This window comes from Rhyacophila brunnea, unplaced genomic scaffold (assembly GCF_057557595.1).
Source record: "Rhyacophila brunnea isolate RB1 unplaced genomic scaffold, BYU_Rbru_1.0 scaffold_8, whole genome shotgun sequence".
In the NCBI taxonomy this organism is placed as follows: Eukaryota; Metazoa; Arthropoda; class Insecta; order Trichoptera; family Rhyacophilidae; genus Rhyacophila; species Rhyacophila brunnea.
In genome coordinates this window covers 15,168,880-15,189,502 of record NW_028233350.1, presented here as the reverse complement: position 1 = coordinate 15,189,502, position 20,623 = coordinate 15,168,880, and the positions used below count along the sequence as shown (strand labels likewise).

At 33.1% G+C, this 20,623-nt stretch overlaps 1 protein-coding gene across 26 annotated transcripts in view; it reads right to left on the bottom strand.

Annotated features, from left to right (window-relative positions):
• Positions 1-20,623, bottom strand: part of LOC147063946 (bestrophin-4-like) — a 106,544-nt gene that overhangs the window by 7,009 nt on the left and 78,912 nt on the right. For 12 of the 26 annotated variants that reach the window (XM_085958769.1, XM_085958772.1, XM_085958771.1 and 9 more), the window contains exons 3-10: positions 14,399-14,509; positions 12,891-13,062; positions 10,935-11,137; positions 8,616-8,784; positions 7,470-7,727; positions 5,599-5,778; positions 766-976; positions 463-610 (exon numbers count right to left, since the gene is read on the bottom strand). In XM_085958769.1, the coding sequence (XP_085814895.1) occupies positions 463-610; positions 766-976; positions 5,599-5,778; positions 7,470-7,727; positions 8,616-8,784; positions 10,935-11,137; positions 12,891-13,062; positions 14,399-14,509 (1,452 nt within the window). Of the gene's footprint in view, positions 1-462; positions 611-765; positions 977-5,514; positions 5,779-7,469; positions 7,728-8,615; positions 8,785-10,934; positions 11,138-12,890; positions 13,063-14,398; positions 14,510-20,623 lie in introns of all 26 variants that reach the window. The other 14 variants (XM_085958760.1, XM_085958763.1, XM_085958748.1 and 11 more) reach the window with 2 other exon arrangements.

Genomic DNA, 20,623 nt, shown 5'->3' with positions numbered 1-20,623 from the left:
TTGAATTAATGTTCACATTGAATCTAATAAAATTGGAGACCGTATAGTATACGGTCATCTCTTTCCGATAAGAAAGCTCACGGTGAAATGCTTTACGTACAATTTACATGTAACCTCCAAACACACGTTGAAAAATAATATTATGTGTATTTGTCAGACCCAGGATTCGAACTTGGGAACCACGACATTATAAGCTGACGCGTTAGCCGCTCGACCATCTTAGGTTCTTAGGCATATAAAAGTTTTAATAGTCCTAGATATTTCTGCCAATTTGGATTCAATAAAATTATGGGTAAAAATTGCAATTTTCATATTATGAATAGATGTAAATATTTTTTTTATTTATTCGTTTGACAAAAATCATAATATAGAATTCCAGTGTATTAAATCCAATAATTTTGGGATCACAAAATCGAGCGGTATATCAGAATAGTAAAACACAAATATATTTATTTTATGTACCTCTGTTCATTTCTGGTAGCCATGCTAGTAATTGTGTTTTGTTCATCAAGTTCCTCGATAACTTGGTCTGCTATGCGCATACTTCCTCCTCCGGCAAATTTGCCTAAACTGGTGGCACTGGAAACATCAGGTTTCTCAGGTTTCGGATCTAGAATAAAAAAAAATCATGACATAACAATATACAAATATGGCACGAGTCATTCTTAACTAAATTCCAATGTGTATTTGATTTTGTTTTTTTGTTAACTTTTGTTAACAATCTAAATTTGTAGTATGGAATTTATTGTATGGTGGAAAGCTTACATCCATCCGGTTGGTTGGTATTCCTGACAGAGTCGTCTCTCGAGAATATCTTTTTGAGTACAGATGTGACCGAATTCACTCTAGGTATTCCAGGGGCGGGAGCGTTATTCGCCGTCGAGTGGATGGACGAAGATGAGCCGATGGATGGTTTTCGTTTTATACTACGAGCTGAGAACTGTATGCCTGACATGGCATCGTCGTTGTACAGATTCTGTTGAAAAATGCATTACAAAACAATGAAAAATAACTTCAATAAATATACCACATAATAAAGACTTTTTCTTTTATAAAAGATGCCTATTTATTCAATCTATTTCACATTTCACAGTGAGTATTTATTATAATATTTTCATCTTGACATCTGAATAGATACCTAACTCCTATCTTAACAAGATATAGGTCTCTGATTAAGGGTTGGATAAGATATCGCCTTTATTAATAAGAGCTATTAATCCTTCTCATATAAAGGCACATGAACATTAATGTCAATAGTGATATTATATTGTCATAAGAAGTTAAGATTTATGTCAGTTCAGAGGCATTTTGAATTCATTGGATTTAAAGAAATTTAATATGCAACAATATTGAAATCGATATATGTTTGGTATCCAGTTTTATTATCTATGAAGACACTCAAATATGTATGAGTAAAGTTCCCAGTGGGTCTATTCTATACTTATCGAACACTAAATTGATAAATAGTATCAAACTTAGGGTAGGTTTGTATCAAAATATTAGCACTTATTGTAGCAGCAAGATAGGTGCTGTTAAAATATAGCACTTATTTCAACAATAAAAACCGGCTTCGTGTAATTGTTACAATAAGTGCTAATATTTTGATACAAACCTACCCTAAGTTTGATAATATTTTTCACTTTATCACTTTAGCGGTCGATAAGCATAGAATAGACCCACAAGGGTTACGTAATATCGTAATTATTGTGTGCTAGGTCACATCTAAGAGGAAAAGGATATTCATCGTTCACATCTTGGACATATTATGTACTTATTAATAACACTGCAAACTAACTGTAAATCTACCACAACGGTTGATTCTCATTACAACATCTTTGTTGCGAGTGGATTCCATGTGATTATTGTAAATCGTAACCATATGAGAACATTTACCCAATTCGGATTGTCTTCATAAGAAATAAAAGTATTGCTATCCGCTAAAATATAACATAAGACAGTATGTTTTAATTTTGCGTGCAACATGCGTGGAGTTATAAATTTTTAGAGCCAGCTTTTAGGTTAGCTATTGATGTTAAAGTATGCATAACATTTTATGATGAAATGCATTTTTTATTTGTTAGTTCAACATTATATAGGTATTATAAATATTTAATTTATTGACAAATGTAAATTATGTTTAGCTAAGAAATACTTTAAATAGGTACAGGACACTTACTACAGATTATAAGCTCATATGAGAAAAAAAAAACAAAAAATATTAATCACACAGTGAAAATCAAAACAAACACAAAAAAAACAAAATCTGATAATAGTGATAAAATAAAAAAAAACAATAACTGTGAAAAAACGATGACGTTTTGTGATAATTTATCCTGATGAATGAAGTATAAACTAATGGTGATACTTGAGTATCGAAAGCCAACTATAAATATATATATATGCACTGAAATACGAATTACGTTAGTTATGCTAGATATTAAGAATCTTCGAATGCAATGTGGTAACCTGTTAGCATTAAATGAAGATTTTCGATTGTATATTTTATTCAAATTACAGTCGAACTTGGTTATTACGAGGAAGATGGGACCAACTGAATTCGCTCGTTATAAGCGTTATATCAGAGAATAGGTATTTTTAAATGAGCATCACATAACACAAAAAGTAGCAATTCAAAGAAAAATACACAATTAGAATTTTTCCCCGAAACAAGCATGGCATTCATAAACTACAAAAAAGTTGTTTATTGTAATGATTGCTGGTAGGTACTGACCTACTGAGTTCAGCTTGGATTTTTTACATGACATTTCAAATCATATGTGTGGATACTTTTTCAATGTTGTCGGCGAAAACAGGTACTTAGACACTTAACTAGTGTCATAAACGTAATCCGAACCCGGCGGCATCGGTCTACGGTCGGATTTTATTGCTTAGGGTCGAAAATGTTTTTAAACGATCGACACATTAACAGTTTTAAGAATATTTTTGTCGATATTTTTGTAATAACCGAGTTTGACTGTATTATTTTTTTCAATATGCAATAATCATCTTTTCTACAAACATTTTACCATATTGCATTTTGAAGTATGAGGAATAGCTAGGCACTATCATCGAAGTTTACAGTTTTGTGCCAAGGCCTAACTATATAGAGGGCCTTAACTTTTATGTACAAATGTCAAAAATGTTATATAGGTACAAATAATAGATTACTTCTTCATTGTGAAAAGAACTAATCAAAACACGATATCGTTTGAAGACTAATTGAATAATGAATACTTATTGAATCAAAGATTAGATAATATTATAAAACGCATGTAGTTATCAATTGAAAATCTATTTTCTTCTTTTATTAAAGTTGTGAGTTTTACAAGTAGATGGTATTCCGTTAACATGTTTTTGTCGCTTGATCTGTTAATGTGTAATGGCGTAAAGGGACCAACTTGTCCTTAATTCTCAACAAAAACGGATGTATTAAACAAAATTATGAAGTCAATGTTAATATTAATCACACAAAACATGATAAGTTCGAATGTCTTACAGTATACTGTCGTGTAGCGTAATTTCATCCGATCATTCGACCACGTAAAGCAAAATTTATTTAATGAACTTAGTGACAAAAACTCGACCGGTTGGTTTTCTGTATTTTGATGATGATATCTCATGGCAGAAATAAATATATTTAAAAGAATGCTCATTCCATTATTGATAAAAGGAATTTTTTATTAATTTGAAAAATAGTGAAGCAGGTGCATTATGCATCCATGAAAAAATAAAGAGTGGATTATTAACAGGTAAGAGGACGCATGTAGGTGAAACAAGCGCGATAAGTTGAAAAAATATTTTTAATAGACTGTTTTTTCCTATGACAACATTTAATATGTCGTTTCTGCAACAAGAAAATTTCAACGGTAGTGATGTTCAACCTAAAAATATGTAAAAATTATAATTTAAAAGTTACGTATGGTAAAAAAAGATTTAGAAATATTTGAGAAAACTAAATAATAAATATTAAAAACAATGTAATTTTTTTTAAATTATCTACCTAAAAAACACATAATAAAAGAATATTACATTACAATAATAAAAATAGGTATAGCTAAAATTTCTAAATAATTCAATTTATACTACTAAGTACTAATACATTGTCATATTAGAGATAAAACTTTGTGCAATAGTTTATTATTGCATTGAATGAGTTTTACCTCTGATATGATTATATAATATTAAAATTTGTTTACTACAAGCCAACTGAAAAATTACCTACATTAAATAAAAATATGTTTATAAAAAAAGACGACATGTCTAAGCCTCTAAGGTAACTAACTACTACACTGATAAATAGATATGAAAACATTATATTTGTTTACACACCATTGTTAGAATCAAACATTGTTTAGTCAGCTTTATTAAAGTATAAAATAATATCATATTTGTATCATAGAAATATGCTTGGGGAGTCCTAATTCAACAGAAGTAACTGTAAGATTTTTTTGCTAGCCTTGTTAGGTATGTAGAAAGGCCGTCATAAAAAAATTAATTCAGGAAAAAATGCAAAACGTCGGTATCGATGCTTTTTTGACAACCCTATCTAAGTACATGAAGTAAAATCAAATAACAAATTCAAAATCCGTCTATTTTATCTTTTCCGAATACGTACTGGATAATTAAATACATTCAAACTATTTAGAGCCAGACACCGAGATGTTGCTGCTGAAATAACCAAACTAAAATAGGTGGCATTAACTTAAGAAACGTATGTGGTATCTGTCAAAACAGTATGAGAGAACATATCAAAAAAATATGTTGACAATGATTACAAAAGATTTGGCATTGAATGCATTGATTGTAAATAAAAAAGAAAATGCAAGACAATGGTGAGTGCGCATGCTGCCTGAAGATGCCGAAAGGCGAAACCCGGGTCGCAAAAACGACTCAAATGGAATAGTACAAAACTTAAATCCATTAGAATTTAAATTCAAATTCCATCAAGTACCTTCAATCAATAGTATTAATATTAATAAAAAAGAAAATGACGGCCTGCTGTTGACAACCTGATATTTTTAGTTATTTTATATGATTGTTCAGTTAAAAAGTAATCTTTAACTCTAATATCTTAACTTTGTAGGCCTTTACTTTACCTTTATTTATTATTTCAGTGCGGCCCTGGCTAATAAATCTCAGATATATAAAATATTATTATCAGCTGCTGGCTGATAAAAATGGGCATATTTGCTTAAATTGAAAATACAAGCATTTATGCCTGAAACACAAAAATGTTGTTTATCCCTAATATTGAAATGTTGACATATCGGTAATTGGAAATAGATGCCTCTTATATCCAGCTCGGAGCACAAAAAATCTATATTGCTTCAGTTCTGTTGAATAAGGTCCAATCGCACATCTACGATTTGTTTATTAGAAATATCATAGCCGTTTGTCCACCACCATTATATTTCACACTCAGAAACACAGATGCGTGCATCCAGCCGAATCGGTCATTGATGAGAATGACAACCGCATGCATTGGCCAAAAAAAGGCAATGGATAGATTCTAACCTCGGGCGGTGCAAACTTGTAACTCACTGTCTGTTCTTGGTTAATCATCTCATCAATTTTGACGCCAGAAGGAGCAACAGTTACCATTCCTTGCTGACTTTGAGGCACGTCTATCTTAGCTGTGGACGGCTGCGGATGCTCTTCCCTCGAACCCTCCGTGGCCACCGTGTACGGCAGCTCTGTTGGGAACACTTCATCCCAATACTGGTCACGGATCAGTTCGGGGTGCTCGTGGTGCATCTCATCAACAATCATGTAAGATACCTGTAATAAATATAAGCAAATAAAAAGTAAATTACTATCTTCACAGAGTAGAGGATTTAGGAGACTTTTTATGAAGAATCACTTTTGATCAAATACACATTGAAAAGGCATCAAATTATTTTTGGTCAGATGCGGGATTCAAACCAGCATCCACAGTTTCAGAGATAGGCACTTCACTGACAATTCCACTGTGCTCAACCGCTTCAGACAGATTGCCAGTACATATATGTACCAACGATACACCAACAATTCCCATTATTTCAGTACATATAATGAAATTATTATTTACAGAATTGTGAAGTAATATGATTTATACTTTATTTTAAAGATATTTTTTATTAACCCTTTGGCTGCTACGATGATGTGCAAAATCCGGTTGAGGATTGCTACCAATAATTGTCGATAAATTAAAGTATTGTATTATTTTTAAACACCTTACCACTCTAATTGATTCTGCGAAATCGGAATATTATGAAAACACTTTTCATAATTAATTTATCGTTTTGAATAGATAACGAGGCAAGTAATTGACATATCTCTTTCTCGCTCTATCATACGGGCGATCGCGAGAGCGAGCATTTCGCACAATCCGCGCACAGAGTTTTGATTTTTATCAGTTATTGGAAACAATCGGTTATGCCACATGAGGGATAATACAAAGTAGTGGAATTAGGAAACTACCCGGCTGAAAAGAAAAATTTTGCATGGTGGCCTCGTTAAAAGATCGCGTACAATATGCGTGATTTGTGAAAAAGGTCGTCATAGTGTTTGTTTATTGGAACATTTAAAATATGTATTGCAAATGATTTTATTTCATTATTTTTTTATAAATGAAACTGTTTTTATATAGCACAAATTCACTCTACTTTTAACACTGAGTTGAGTAAAAGTCTTTCCAATTATTTCAAATGCATAAAATAAAATAAAATATTGTCCTTCCACCAAAAATTTGACTGTAAACAAATTTTTATATGGTAAACTGAAATTTGTATTTGGAATTGTTTTTATTGTAAAAAGGGTGATGCCATGAAATAAAATACAATAGTTATAAGTTCTAAACCTACCCAGTCACAAAACATATATGAATCGGGTTATATTAAACAACAATAAAACTAAATAAATAAACAATGTTTCGTACCACTGGTGCAGTAGTATGTTCCCAAATTAACTTAACATTTCAGGCATCAAAAGCAAAACGACGATCGTTGTTAGCATTTCTGGCCATTATCAAAAACAACGATATATCGTTGCGTAGCATTCTAAGGGTTAAAATGCAATGAGCTTATGATGAGGTCACTGTGTATATAAAATTTTTCTCAGTAATATTTATATTACCAACAAACAAGACAATATTTTTGGCAATACTTCAAGGGATATTTTTTTTATTAACTCAAATGGAAGCGTGTCACTAAAATACAAGGTGTATTTTGAATAGCCATAAATATAATAATGAATAATCTACTTGTCAAATTCAAAAATAGAATATTGTGACAATGCTTTTTGCAGTTTAGTAACATTGTATTTAAGACAACCACCATTAAGGGCCACATGTGACTATTCAACCATTTCGTTTGTTTCCCAATGAACGTCAATGTTTATTCTATGCAAGAAGGAAGTAGCTAATTCAAAATTTTGACACGCAGACAAAATATACCGGTAAGACAGTAGTCGCAAGTGGAAATAAGTCTTACCTGGAGGTTTCTGTCTATCATCCAATTAACTTCAAAGTCATCGTCATCCTCCCCGAATGGATTGATTAGAGATTCTGCCACCTTCAGCCACCCCATGTAAAAGAAGAACTGAAGAGTGGTGAAGATTGGAAAATAGATGTCTATGTTATTTGTGTATCCGACAAGTGAATCGGATACCTTATTGGTCGATTTGGACTCGGTCCATTGCCTGGCCATTACTCCTGTAAGAAAATATGAATATACGGCTATCGTCACCACCTGAAATCAAAAAGAGTGTGAATTTAATATAATATTATATGTGAGGATGATTTTGTTAATTTTTATCTCGTTATTTGTAATATAAATCTTTTCTGCAAAATGTAGATGAAAGGATTAGTGCTAGGTCCTAACCTAATACTGAACCTGGACCTAATAGGTTGAGCATGTGGCTAACATTCATTTTTCGTAAAAACAAAAATCTGTTAATACAAACCTCCACCATGTGGAGGCCCATATGATCTTATTAGGATCGTATATAAGTAATAAGTAAGTTACATATTATTATTTAATGAAAATGCTAATATTGTAAATTGTTTAATTAGCTTTCTTTCTAATTTCTTGACTTTGCTTGATGTAACAACGTTTCGTTGATTGATTTAGCATAAAGGAGTGTTTCTCAAAGTGTGTTATGTATACCTTGGGGTATACGGTTGACAGATTTTTTTCAAAATACATCCAGATTTATATGCATTACCAATTCGCAAAACTAATTTTGTCCGTGCTATGGAAGAGAATTTGAGCCAGTCACTGGATTTAATGTCATGAGCTACAGTTTTTAAGCCTCCTACCTCTACCACTACTCCACTGCAGGTAAACTAAATACATAACAATACTGCTTAATTAAAACATTTTAATTTATTTATATTTTCAAAATTTGGGGTATCCCTGTTAACTATTAGTAATTCTTTCAAAAATATGTGTTAGGTGTAGATCTACCAATATAAATTGTCCGCTGAGTGAGGGCGCTAAATGCTAAAATAACATCGTTCAGTATTTTTTATATTGTGATGAGCTCAGTTCCAAATTCAAACAGTGGAAAATTTGTGTTGGTATAAATTTAGTTACCATAATGGTTGAGAGATACCATATTGATTCCATATTGATTACCTGTGTATAAACCAAAGGCACACTTATAGTATCATAGCTAATTAGTAGGCCACATTGTCCGCGGAATTTATTGAGTTCATCTATCACAGTTTTTACGGCAAAATCATCACGAATTCTGCCTTCTTTTCGTGCTCGTGTTACAATACTGGCTGACCATACAATTGGCAACCTGTGGAACAGCAAAAAAAAATATATTACAAATTTTTTCAGGCGATATAATACCCCGTTTACACGTGCATAGATTTACTGCTGACAGTACGTATTATCGCAGCCATAACAAGAAAATGCATGTGTAAACATGTATTATCATGCAAGTTGCAAGTATGAATCAAAAAAGTTCGAAAGCTTCTGAATTTTCACGCAACAGTTGGAATTTGTTCGATATCTGTGCCTGCGCAGTAGAACGATAGTGGCGAACCTGCCAGTAAAAAAACAAACTACACCGCACAGACTCATTTTGGGGTTAACCGATTACTCTTGAAGAATGAAATTGGCGAGAGAGTCAGCACTTTTATTTGTAAACAGTTATTATCGCAATAATTTAAAATACACAATATTGCTGCAAGTAAATCCATCCACGTGTACAGGCGCTATAAGGCTACATTTCGTATGAATATTGAATCGACGTCAGATTCTTATGCTAAAAGTGGTTATGTTGAATCACTCGTAAAAATGATCCGCCATTTAAGTGTGAAAGAGATGGAAGAGTAGACTGCCAAATCGTGAGACATTTTCCTTTCACTTTGTGTACAAACAACTTCAAATGTGGTCTCCGCTAAGATTTTAGCTCAATGGTAGAATTTGTATTTTTATGCCAATTATATTTGAGGAGCTGAATAGAAGAGAGATCTATATTATCATAGTTGTCAATAATAGTTTTTCTCATAACTATACTATAGCAGTTACGACCCTCTTCTATCGGATCCTCAATTCAATAAATAGTCATTGTCGACCAACCACCATTTAAACTAAACTCTAATTTTCCAAAGTATTTTGAACTTTTTTATGAACACAGTGAAAGAGTGATATTAAATTTAAGAATACACAATTAAACTCTATAATTTTGAAGGAACTCATAGGAATAAACTGAGGCTTGCTTTTTTTATTTGTGTAGTCCTATCAGTGATGCCAACCGTACTATAATTATAGTACGATTGGCATATTATTGGCATTATATAATTTTAATTCCCCGAAAAACGTAAAATACTATAATTTTACGCCAAATATACCAAAATACTATAATTTTAAAGTATTCAAGACGAAAAATGTTCCTGTACTATATATTTTTTAGAAATACTATAATTTTTACGCCTTCGTACTATAGTCAGCATATAAAAAGATGGCAACACTGAGTCCTATTTAAATTAGGTGTAGAAAAGCAATAATTAAATACAGAAGGTACATTCTTCTTTTTCAGCCATATCCGCCCCTTAGATGGAGCATATGGACAACACGAGGCGCCTCTAAGAATCCCTGTCGCTCGCCAGTCTTCTTGCATCAAGTAGAATATATAATGAATAAAAATCTGTACCCGAGAGCCAGACTGCCGTAAGTCCAAAAAGAACACCTTCGAGAAAATACAATTTAAGATGTTTCATGCATTCATTATTGGTTTAATAATTTCAGGTTTCTGTTATGACAGTGTGAATAGGGCCTGACAGGTATAATTTAGATAAAAAATTTGGATTGGACTTATTGGAATACACTCTGGTCCTGAGGTACAGAAATAATCATTTTCATGATGTTAGCCATCAATAATTCTTGGCGGAAAGACGTATTAATTAAAATAAAATAGTTATTGTTTTCTTTAAAACCGGTTCTAGGCTTTCAGCTAGATATCTCGCTCTATGAGGCCGTGATCGACAGACCGCACATAGAAATTTCGCGAGTTAGCTCGTCCGACTTTAATTTCAAATTACTAGGCACTGTCGATTGATTTGCATAATCTTAAAAATTTAAACACACAGTGACATCTGTTTGAATAATTATGAAATACTAAGCCACAAATTATCGCTATTAGAACGATTTTTGTAAAGCTTCGCTCTACATTCAATAAGTTTCGTTAAAAATCTATCAGATACTGCTATAGCGATAGTAATATCGTGAGGCATAGAAAAGGTTAAAACGATAGTATAAATTACTAGAATGATCTATTTTTCATTATTAATTGAGAATGTCTCATTAAGTGGATGAGACCAATCTTTATTAAACAGAATATCTCGTTAAATGGATGAGACCAACCTTTATTAAACAGAATGTCTCGATAAATGTATAAGACCAATGTTTATTAAACTACAAATAAAAATCAGCAATACCTACCAATGCTTGGAATGTTTGGGAAATTTACTGTTGAGGTCGTCCATAATCACTCTTTCGTTTTCTAACAAAAGACCAGCTTCGATGAGATGGTCGAGAGTCGGAAACCGTTTCTTTACTCTAGGGGAGACCATGGTGAGTACCATGGTAAGGCATAGGCACACATAACGCATGGCAGTACGACGCATCAATCTACCGCGTTCGTCCTGCAAAAAAAAAAAAATCAGGGCTGTGAAATCGAAGTCATGATTCATGGTATTTTTGTCATCCAATAAGTCCTAAGAAATTGATTGACTCTTTTTTATATGCATTTTATTGAATAAAGACGGCAAAAAATTACATATTTCGCTTCAAAACAGACTATAATATAAATCTACGCAGTGTGAAAGAAGTTTAAAACACTTTTACGAGGATTTGTCGGTTGTCATTGCTCAATTCACTGGACCAAGGTTGGACCAACACAAATGGTTGAAAAAAACAACATGTCAATTTAGCACAACCTCTGTTTCACAGTGGGTGTGAAGATTAAACAAATAGGAAAAATTAATCAAATATCTACTGTACGCTCTACTCTCAAAGCAGTGTTAATTAATATTACTTTTCATAAAGGCGTTTACTAAGTATTTACTCTTGTTTCTCAACTCTTAATTGTGTGTACATTGAAATAAAGATAAAAAAATGTCATGAATCTCTAACGTAATAAACATTTTTTATAAAATTAACTTGATGTGATCATAAAAGTAAAAATGTCATAGTTGAATAAATTCATATGACATGTTAACATTATTCTTTCATAAATTATTCACTTAGTTCATGGGTAACCAATCTTTTCTATGCCTTGCACCTCTGGAAAATGTTTGATCAGCGAAAAAAAAACTACTCATAATCTAAGCCTGGGGTAGTCAACCTGGTCCCTACCGCTCACTAGTGGGCGTTCCAGCTTTCATGGTGGGCGGTAGGGGTTTTAAAAACATTTTCATTATGTTTTCATAAGATTCCCTGTGACAATTTAAATTTCAGAAAATATACTATTTGTATCGAAAAATTGAGCCAGATATCCAGTATTTAGTTTCGCAGCATCAACCTCAACAATTTAATTAATTAAATGTAATTTCATCAGACTTGATACTTCTATGTATGCAAAGTATAAATAAAAAGGTAGATTTAACTACAGTAAGTTGTTTTAGAAAGATTTATTCTGCCAAACTTCGAAAACTGCGAAAATAAAGTATTTGGTAAGTAATTATTATTATATGCTTTATCTTGCTGTAACTCTGCTTTATAAATTTTATAAAGTAAAGCTACTTCCCTACTTTATAGATCACCATTACTGTGGAACCGGTAGACGGTTAGAAAATTTTACTACTAACAGAGATACAAAAGTGGGCAGTAGGTATAAAAAGGTTGATTACCCCTGATCTATGCCGAACGCATTTTAGTTTTCAACTCTTCCTACAAAGAAAAAAATCCATACAAAATGGAAATTCTGTCCAGAATTCGCTTTTGCGTTTTTTTAAGGTTTTCTTCCAAACGAATCTAGAATTTTACTTTGATGTTTGTTTTCATTTTTGCACCCCCAAAACAAGCCTCAGATTAGACATTTTTAACGTAGTTAGATAATATCTCTAAGTATAAGACACATCTCTAAATCGATGTTGTGTGCAATATTTACCTCTTTATCGAAATTTTCCTCAGATATACTATCTTAGATCGGCACTATCGAAAAGTTTAATGGATCTTTTTTCTATAATTTTAAGTTAGTAAGTTTTTGCCTCTAGTTTAAATGTAAAATACGACTTTGTAATAATGAAGTAGAAATCGGCAATAAAAAGTAGTGTGTAATAATATAAAGTTTGAAGTTGTAGTTGAAGTTGAAGTAAAAATCTTTAATATTCACTTTATACAGAAATATACAGAACAAAACAGTGAGTATTGATAAAAATAGATATGAAAATTAACCTGTCCATGAATGTTTGCACTAACAAATACAGCAATGGGGTCGGGCCAAGGTATACAGGTATATTGGTTCCACCATCTTGTCATCACTATTGAAACGTAGAAACCCAAAACAAATGATAGGGGTATAAGGTCACTGTATACATCACAATAGTGCACTATCCCTTCAAATATTCTGAAAAAAGAAAAATGACAAATTAATAAAAAATATAAGTATATAATTGTGTCGCTAAATTTCAAAACCGACTATAACACTTTTTTGAAATAATTAAGATATATATATCGTTGGATTCGTTATTAAAATCTCTACATGGAAATTTTATCGTCTTTTTAAAAATCCGCTACGATTAACTGTCATTTATGAAACAAAATCAATGTGTCTATCAAATTCCGCTATAACACTACTGAAACATTCAAAAACCTTTTTAGTTCAAAAAGTTTTTATTGATTTTCTCAACATAATGAAAAAGTGCTATAGCGGGTTTTGAAACTCAGCGACACAATTATAGATTGTAACTTGTAACATTGCGATGTTCTAACATTGACACCTCGTATCTGACATTCAATATTTTTGACAGGAGGTAGTTAAAATGTTATACAAACACTATCAAATAAAATCAAAAACAATAATTAAGTTTATTTTTTAAAGTAACTGTTATTTGTTTTTATAACATTTTAATTCTTTCTATCCAAAATATCGAATGTCAGATACGAGGTGTCAATGTTAGAATATCGATTGTTTTCTCTATACAAACTTACGCAATAATAAATACATAAATAATTGGAGAATCGTTAAAAGCATAACACACATCTTGCGAGTGCTATTAACCAGTTAAGTTACCGACCCAAGTGTTCTTCTTGCGGATAATTTATAATACCGTAACGTAACTGGGAATAAATTACGTCAGTATAATATTATGACAAAGATGGTTGCATTGCATTATTCACGTAAATATGTAAAAAAATATTGTTGATACGTTTTTAAATCAAATAGGTAATATCCTACAAATTAAGAAAAAAGTAATTGATCCAAAGTTAGACGTTATCTGAGTTATCTCACTCTTGTTAGACTATTTATTTTCTCATAAAATGGATTCAGAACCGAGGAAATTATAATTTTACGACAATGGAAATAATACAATACAGTATTTAAAATATTGAAGGTTATAAAGTTTTGGCGGATAAATGATCATAAAATATAAAACGAAACAAATAAGAGAGAATATACACACGATTTAAGTATGCAGCATATCGCGGAATAGCTCGAGAAACATACATATTAAAAAATCTTAGAAATAATCTTGGATCGAGTGTTTCGAACACATCTCTTCCGCTTGCCGAGTCAATTGTAAATAGTAATTACCCATCTACAATCTGCAAGGTTAATTCTGAGGTCGGTAGCTTAGTGGTAAAAGCACGGTAAGCGAATCCCACTACTGACTACTACAACTACCCAAGTCAATACTTATAGTTATTAATACCTTTTTGAATGACTAAAATAAAATAGGTACCTTTTCCCAGCATCATCTAGGAACCATCTGTATGTAAAGCTGAGAATATAGTAGAGCAGGAGAAAGCAAATGAGATCTAACCACACCAACTTGTAGATGCTTCCCCGCCATCTGAAAGTAAAAATAAATCAAATTAGTTTCGTTACACAAAAAAAGGATATTGTTCTTTTGGACGTATTTTGGAGATAACATACAGTTGCTCAGTAATCCGGCACCCATATTTTTTCACCTATGCCGGATTATTGGATTTTTATAGGAAATAATTCACAGTCAAGGTCGGGCACCGAACTGCCGAGCGAACGGCTCTCCGCTCTGCAATCCGGCAATTTAATGTGAAACCTGCCGGATTATAGAACAGGAGTTGAGTTGCAAAATGCCGGACTATTGGACGTGCCGGATTGGTGAACGTCGGATTACCGAGCGCCTACTGTAGGTAGGAACTAATTCCAACTATTTTTGATGGCAATCTTGAGGTCAAATCCTTGAGTTGTATCATTAAACAAAATATCCTCGCACCCCTGTGAGAATGCAACTAGTCGACGCGTTACTCAAAAAAAATATTGAAATTCATTCCCCCAACAGATATAAAATAATACTACATCTGTAGTTCAGTGTTTGACTACCATTAAAATAAGTTAGACGAGTTCTAACTCGATATTCTTTTTCCAGTCATGCACGTGACATGTAATAAACTGACACGTGACGTCACGAATCTGCTGCATTCTACTGTATGCACCTACTGTGTCTTGATCGAATAAATTACTTAGTTAAACCCCGTTTACACGTGCATGGATTTACTGCTGACAGTAGATATTATTATCGCGGCCATGCCAATAAAATGCACGGTAAACACGACATTATCGAACAAGTTGTAAGATTGCATGCATAAATCAAAAAAGTTCAGCAGCTTCTGAATTTTAGCGATATCTGCGCCTGCGCAGTAGGACAATGGTAGCGAACCTGCCGGAAAAATACGAACTACACCGCGCGAGCATTTTGACGTTTACCAATTTTCACAACAATTCAAATAGCACCATATAATGACAACAACGCAAACCATACAATTACGCTTGAAGAATGAGATTGGCGAGATAGTCAGAACATTTACGCGTAAACAGTTATTATCACGACACTTGAATTTACATACTAGTGGTGCCAGTTCATCCATGCACGTGTACAGACGCTATTACGCGTGAATCGTTATACACCTTCAGTGTTCAACACCGTCCCCCACAAAAGATTTGCATGGTATTAATTCGGAGCTAAAATGCGGTTCGTTAATACATAATAGGCTAGTTTTAATGACTAACTTATTATTTTCGGTCTGGAGGTTACCTACAGTTTGAGAGCTATAGATTGAAAAGAAAAACAACGGATGCATCAGTGAATTTGGTTGTATTTGATGACGATATAATAATAATTAAACAAGGAAATTTGTTCAAAGCTGATGACAAAATAATTATATCCGGTTGAACTATGCTTCGTTGAAGGCCACAATTTGAAAAAGGAACGCGAGATACACCTATAATAGCAAAGATGGAGTACCTTGTTAGCACAAGGCAATTGGGTCATGGTTTCGTAATTACAAGTTAATTTCGACAATGGTTTACACAAAAATAAAAACGCGACAAAAGAATGTTAGGAAACATAACCACCCGCTGAAATACTGAAAAATAATAACATTAATACGTGAACAGTTAAAAGTCTACCGTATCATAGCAATCAGTAAAGGTGGCGTGAGAAAACATCATACAAATTGTGACCGTTTTCGCTTGTCTTCCGTGTCTTTCACTTTCCGGGCGTCAATTAAGTTACCGATCCAGGTGTCATTCGTGCAAAAATTTCTTATAAATAACTATGTGTGTCTCAAATTACGCAAAGAAATTTGTAGGAACTAGATTTGTAATTTAAAACAAGGTGTTGATGTTCTTTTTTTACCATGTACGATCATAATAAGAACAAATGGGCCTCCACAGAGATTTTTGTTTTTACGAGAAATAGATGTTGGCCACCAGGCTCAGCCTGTTAGGTCTACACTCTGACTCCAAACACAAATTGAACAACAATAGGTGTATTTGCCAGACCCATGATTCGAACCTGTGATCCACGACATTAATAGCCGACACGTAAGCCGCTTGGCCATCGTACTTTATTATATTTATATTACTAAAATGATTTATAAATCGCGTCAGGAGTGAACAAAATTTTTAAATATGATGAACTGATTAACAATAATTCATTAAAAAATACCGAAAATACACAATAAAAAGAATCTCACATTTTTAAATTTAAATAATTAATAAGTAGAAAATACAAGAAAATAATCGAATAAAGATATTTAATGCAATGAATAAATTTTTGATTAAAATGCATAATCAAATTAAGATATTTATTTATACTGACACAGTTAAACTATTTTTACACAATTAAACAAAATAAAATATCAATAATCACGTGTTATGCTGATTGCTGAGTACCTTTCACTTGTATACAGGTGACTGATTCGCACATGCGCGTTGGGTAGGTATACCCCGACCACGGCTAACTTCATCATGTCGCACTTTCGTAACGGTGTGCGCGCGCAGCTCTCAATTTTACCCTCTACTAAATGCGCCAAAATAAGTATAACTTCAAAAAGAATAATATAATTAGATATTAATTGTGTGATACTCAAGAAGATTTTTTTTTCGATAACAAAAAAACAGCAGTAGGTAATATTATGTATTCTTTTACTTGCATAGTAGCAAACTTCAAAACTCAAAAGAGACATTACCGGTCGGCGGGGTGGGGCCACGCCTTCGTGCGGTAAATGGACTACACCTAATTTAAGGGCGTAGATAGTATTATTAACATGATTGTGGCACCCATAAAATAATTAATTATATTCATTCGTCAGTGGCGGTTTTCCTTGAATCAGATGAGGCGAGTATGAAAATCTTAAAATAATGCGTATGTTCCACATTCGGAGTATAAAAAACCAAAGTCTAAATCTAAAACATTTATAGTAACATATATATTGCGGTACCTATGTCTACCATTCAATAATGTTTATTGCAAAGGCAACATTTTCGCAACAGGTACTCCAAACATGCCAGTGCCTCGAACCACCACACCTAAAAATAGTGGCGATTTTCTTTGAAGCATCAAAGGATTTAAAGGGGCATCAAAATAGTTGCAACAAGTCATACAGCTATTAAATCACAAATCTTATAAATTTCTAATAAATTAAAGCTACATATTACCCAAAGCAGGGTTTCCCAAACTTTTCTGCAATGGAACACTTGATTGATTCCTACTAGTTAAAATTATAAAAAAAATAATTACTTTGATAATTTAGAATCCTTTAATTGCATATCTTCTTGATATCAGGCACAATATTGGTAAGTTGCATTCTAATATCTGGTGTGGAATCGAGCCTGTTCCTGCACTTTGACTTCGTTGCAGCATAAATAAAAAATCCCGCTTCGGATAAATAGGTAGTAGAAAACGGAAGTAAAACAATCATGGCCCCCACATCCTGAAGCGGGCCCTCAGGCTAGGATCTTTGGCGGGCCCCCTACCTATCTCTAATGTTAAAGGCAGTGTGACACATCACATTAACATTTTTCAAATTTTGTTACAGCTCAAATTGAGGGCCTTTATTCAGTGTATTATTATCTATTTTTAATACATCTACTTTCATCATGGAGTTGTCGAGTGTCGTATTGATATACGCAATAATCAAAAATTACATCGTTCAATTATATAATTTAAATTTAACAATTGTTAATAGTCATGAAGTATAATTTGTGATTGTGTTTATCTTACTTATCTGATCAACTCGCCACGCCGGGCCCACCCAGAGCCCGTGCAGCCAGGCTAAAGCCCTGTCAGCCCCCCCCCCCTTGTGGGGGCCATGAAAACAATAATAGCTTGTTTTGAAAAATTGGGGTACTCTTCTGACAAACTCGCCCAGAAATCATTTTAAGGCTGATCTTCAAAATCAGAGTCACTAATTAAACCAATAAGATTTTCATAGTGACTTGCGCTTACGCCTACTGGTGGTACTACAGGGAAAATGGATTCCGAACCCAGGAATCGTCCTTACTAGTTGTCAGAAAATATTGCAAAAGTGTATAAAACTTTTCCAAATTGTCGCGGAACACCTATTCAGGTTCGGCGGAACATAGTTTGGGAAACCCTGACCCAAAGCATAAAAAAATCCATGTAGGCAACCAACATCAAAAGGGCCTACAACACAATCAGTAATCAGTCAATCACACAAAAATAAACCATTAATACATGTGTCATTAACTCATTTCATTACTGTCACATTCAATAATAATTGCATAGGGAAGCGACACATTGTTTTTATATTATGTACGTTGCTATCCACCAGTATAAGTTTTCGGCTGAGTGAGGGCCGCAACATGGCAACATTTGACATATTATCATTGAATATTTTTTTATACTGTGATGAGATTAGTTCTAAATTCGAAAACCAGACGATTTATGATGGTATAATCTCTATAGTTGGAGTTTTTCTTTATTATTGTAGGGGGCTTCAGAATCAGCCAATGCCCTAAACCCGCCACTGCTTAAATTTAAAACCACCAATGTACTCAGTATGTACCACACTTAACAGGTAGGTTTACGCTAGACACATCAGCCTTATCATTTTCATAATGTAATCAAATCACTTAACTTTGTCACTTTGTAAAGGCCGCACTTAAAAATAAATTAGCGCATAATTTAAAAAACACACAATGTCGTAAAAAATTCCTACGGTACACGATAGATAAGATAACAATAATAAATATTATGACATGCATTATAAGTAGGTATTATTTGTGGATCATCAAAATGATTACGAGTCCAAGCGATTCATTACAGAATCAAATCAATCATTATCTAATCAAACGGTTTTATGGTGCATAAATCAAGTTTTTTCCTGTGAAGTTGTGGATTTGTTGTATCTAATCAGTAATCAGCATTGACTTTAATATTGCTGTATTCTATTTTATTATATAGGTATAATAATAAATAATTATGAGCCACCACCCAGGCCAAACGGCTTTTTACCCTCGTCATCTGTAGTACCTACTCGCGTTTTTCGTGACTCTGAGAGAAGAAAGAATAAAAATACGGGTTATGTTATACAGTAGTTTCTTCTTCGAATTGACGGAGTCAGCACTGTAAAATATTATCTATGCAGATAGAGAGGAACTAAATGGCCTCTCTTTGCCTCTAGGGAAAAAATAAAAATATAATAATATATAGGAGGCATTGCTCGTGGCGTCGACAATTCGGTGGGGATGGCCGGATCGTAATTGAAAGGTAGGCGCAAAGAAAGATCATTGTCACATTACTTCAGTTTTGAGATAAACTGAAAAAAACTTAATTAAGCAGGTGGGTACATCCTTGTTATATTATATATTAAAAGTTCTTACATGTCAGTTTAATATTAATTACAATCACAATTCACTCTAGATAAATATATAGTTTGGGAAAGAAAGAAAAAATATATAAATATAAATATTCTTTGTCAATGTGATAATGATCTTTCTTTTGAATTTCAATGTTTTCATTGTGAGGTCAGTGTTAGAACAATGATTTTTTTCTAAGTATGCCATCTGATAGCTTACAAAATTCTCTAGACGGCATCATTCAGTCAATTTGCGATTTTTGTAGACAATGATCTTTCTTTCCGCCTACCTACATTTCAATATTGGATCATTGATCGGCTGGTTTAGGAAGTCTGCTGTCATAGAGCTGTAAACTTTTTAGAAAGTTTCACGACGTGATCGTTGGTGGTTTTTACGTTTAAGTCTCTATCAAGAGTGGTATTAGATACGAACAAACCATGGGGCATCGGTGATCATTCTAAAATATTTGTTAAAATAGTATAAAATGTCAGACTATATGAAGCGTTTTTAAATGTTTTTTAGGATTAGTATAGCCACAGGCATATGTCATAATGGGGCGGGTAATCGCAGTATAGAGAAGAGGTTTGCTTCTAAGGGCAAGCTTGCTTTTTTGTCTACCTAGTAGGGCCTAGTCTGGCCTCCGTGACTTGAGCTTGGTGCTCTTTGATTTACAAATAATTATCAAATGTTAGATGTTCGTCTAAAGTTAGGCCTAGGTATTTGACTGTATGAGTCCAAGGAATATTAGTGACGTGCATCCTGATGCTTTTGACGGTCGGATGTTTTTGTGCAGAACTTTTGTCTGGATTTATTTTTATCC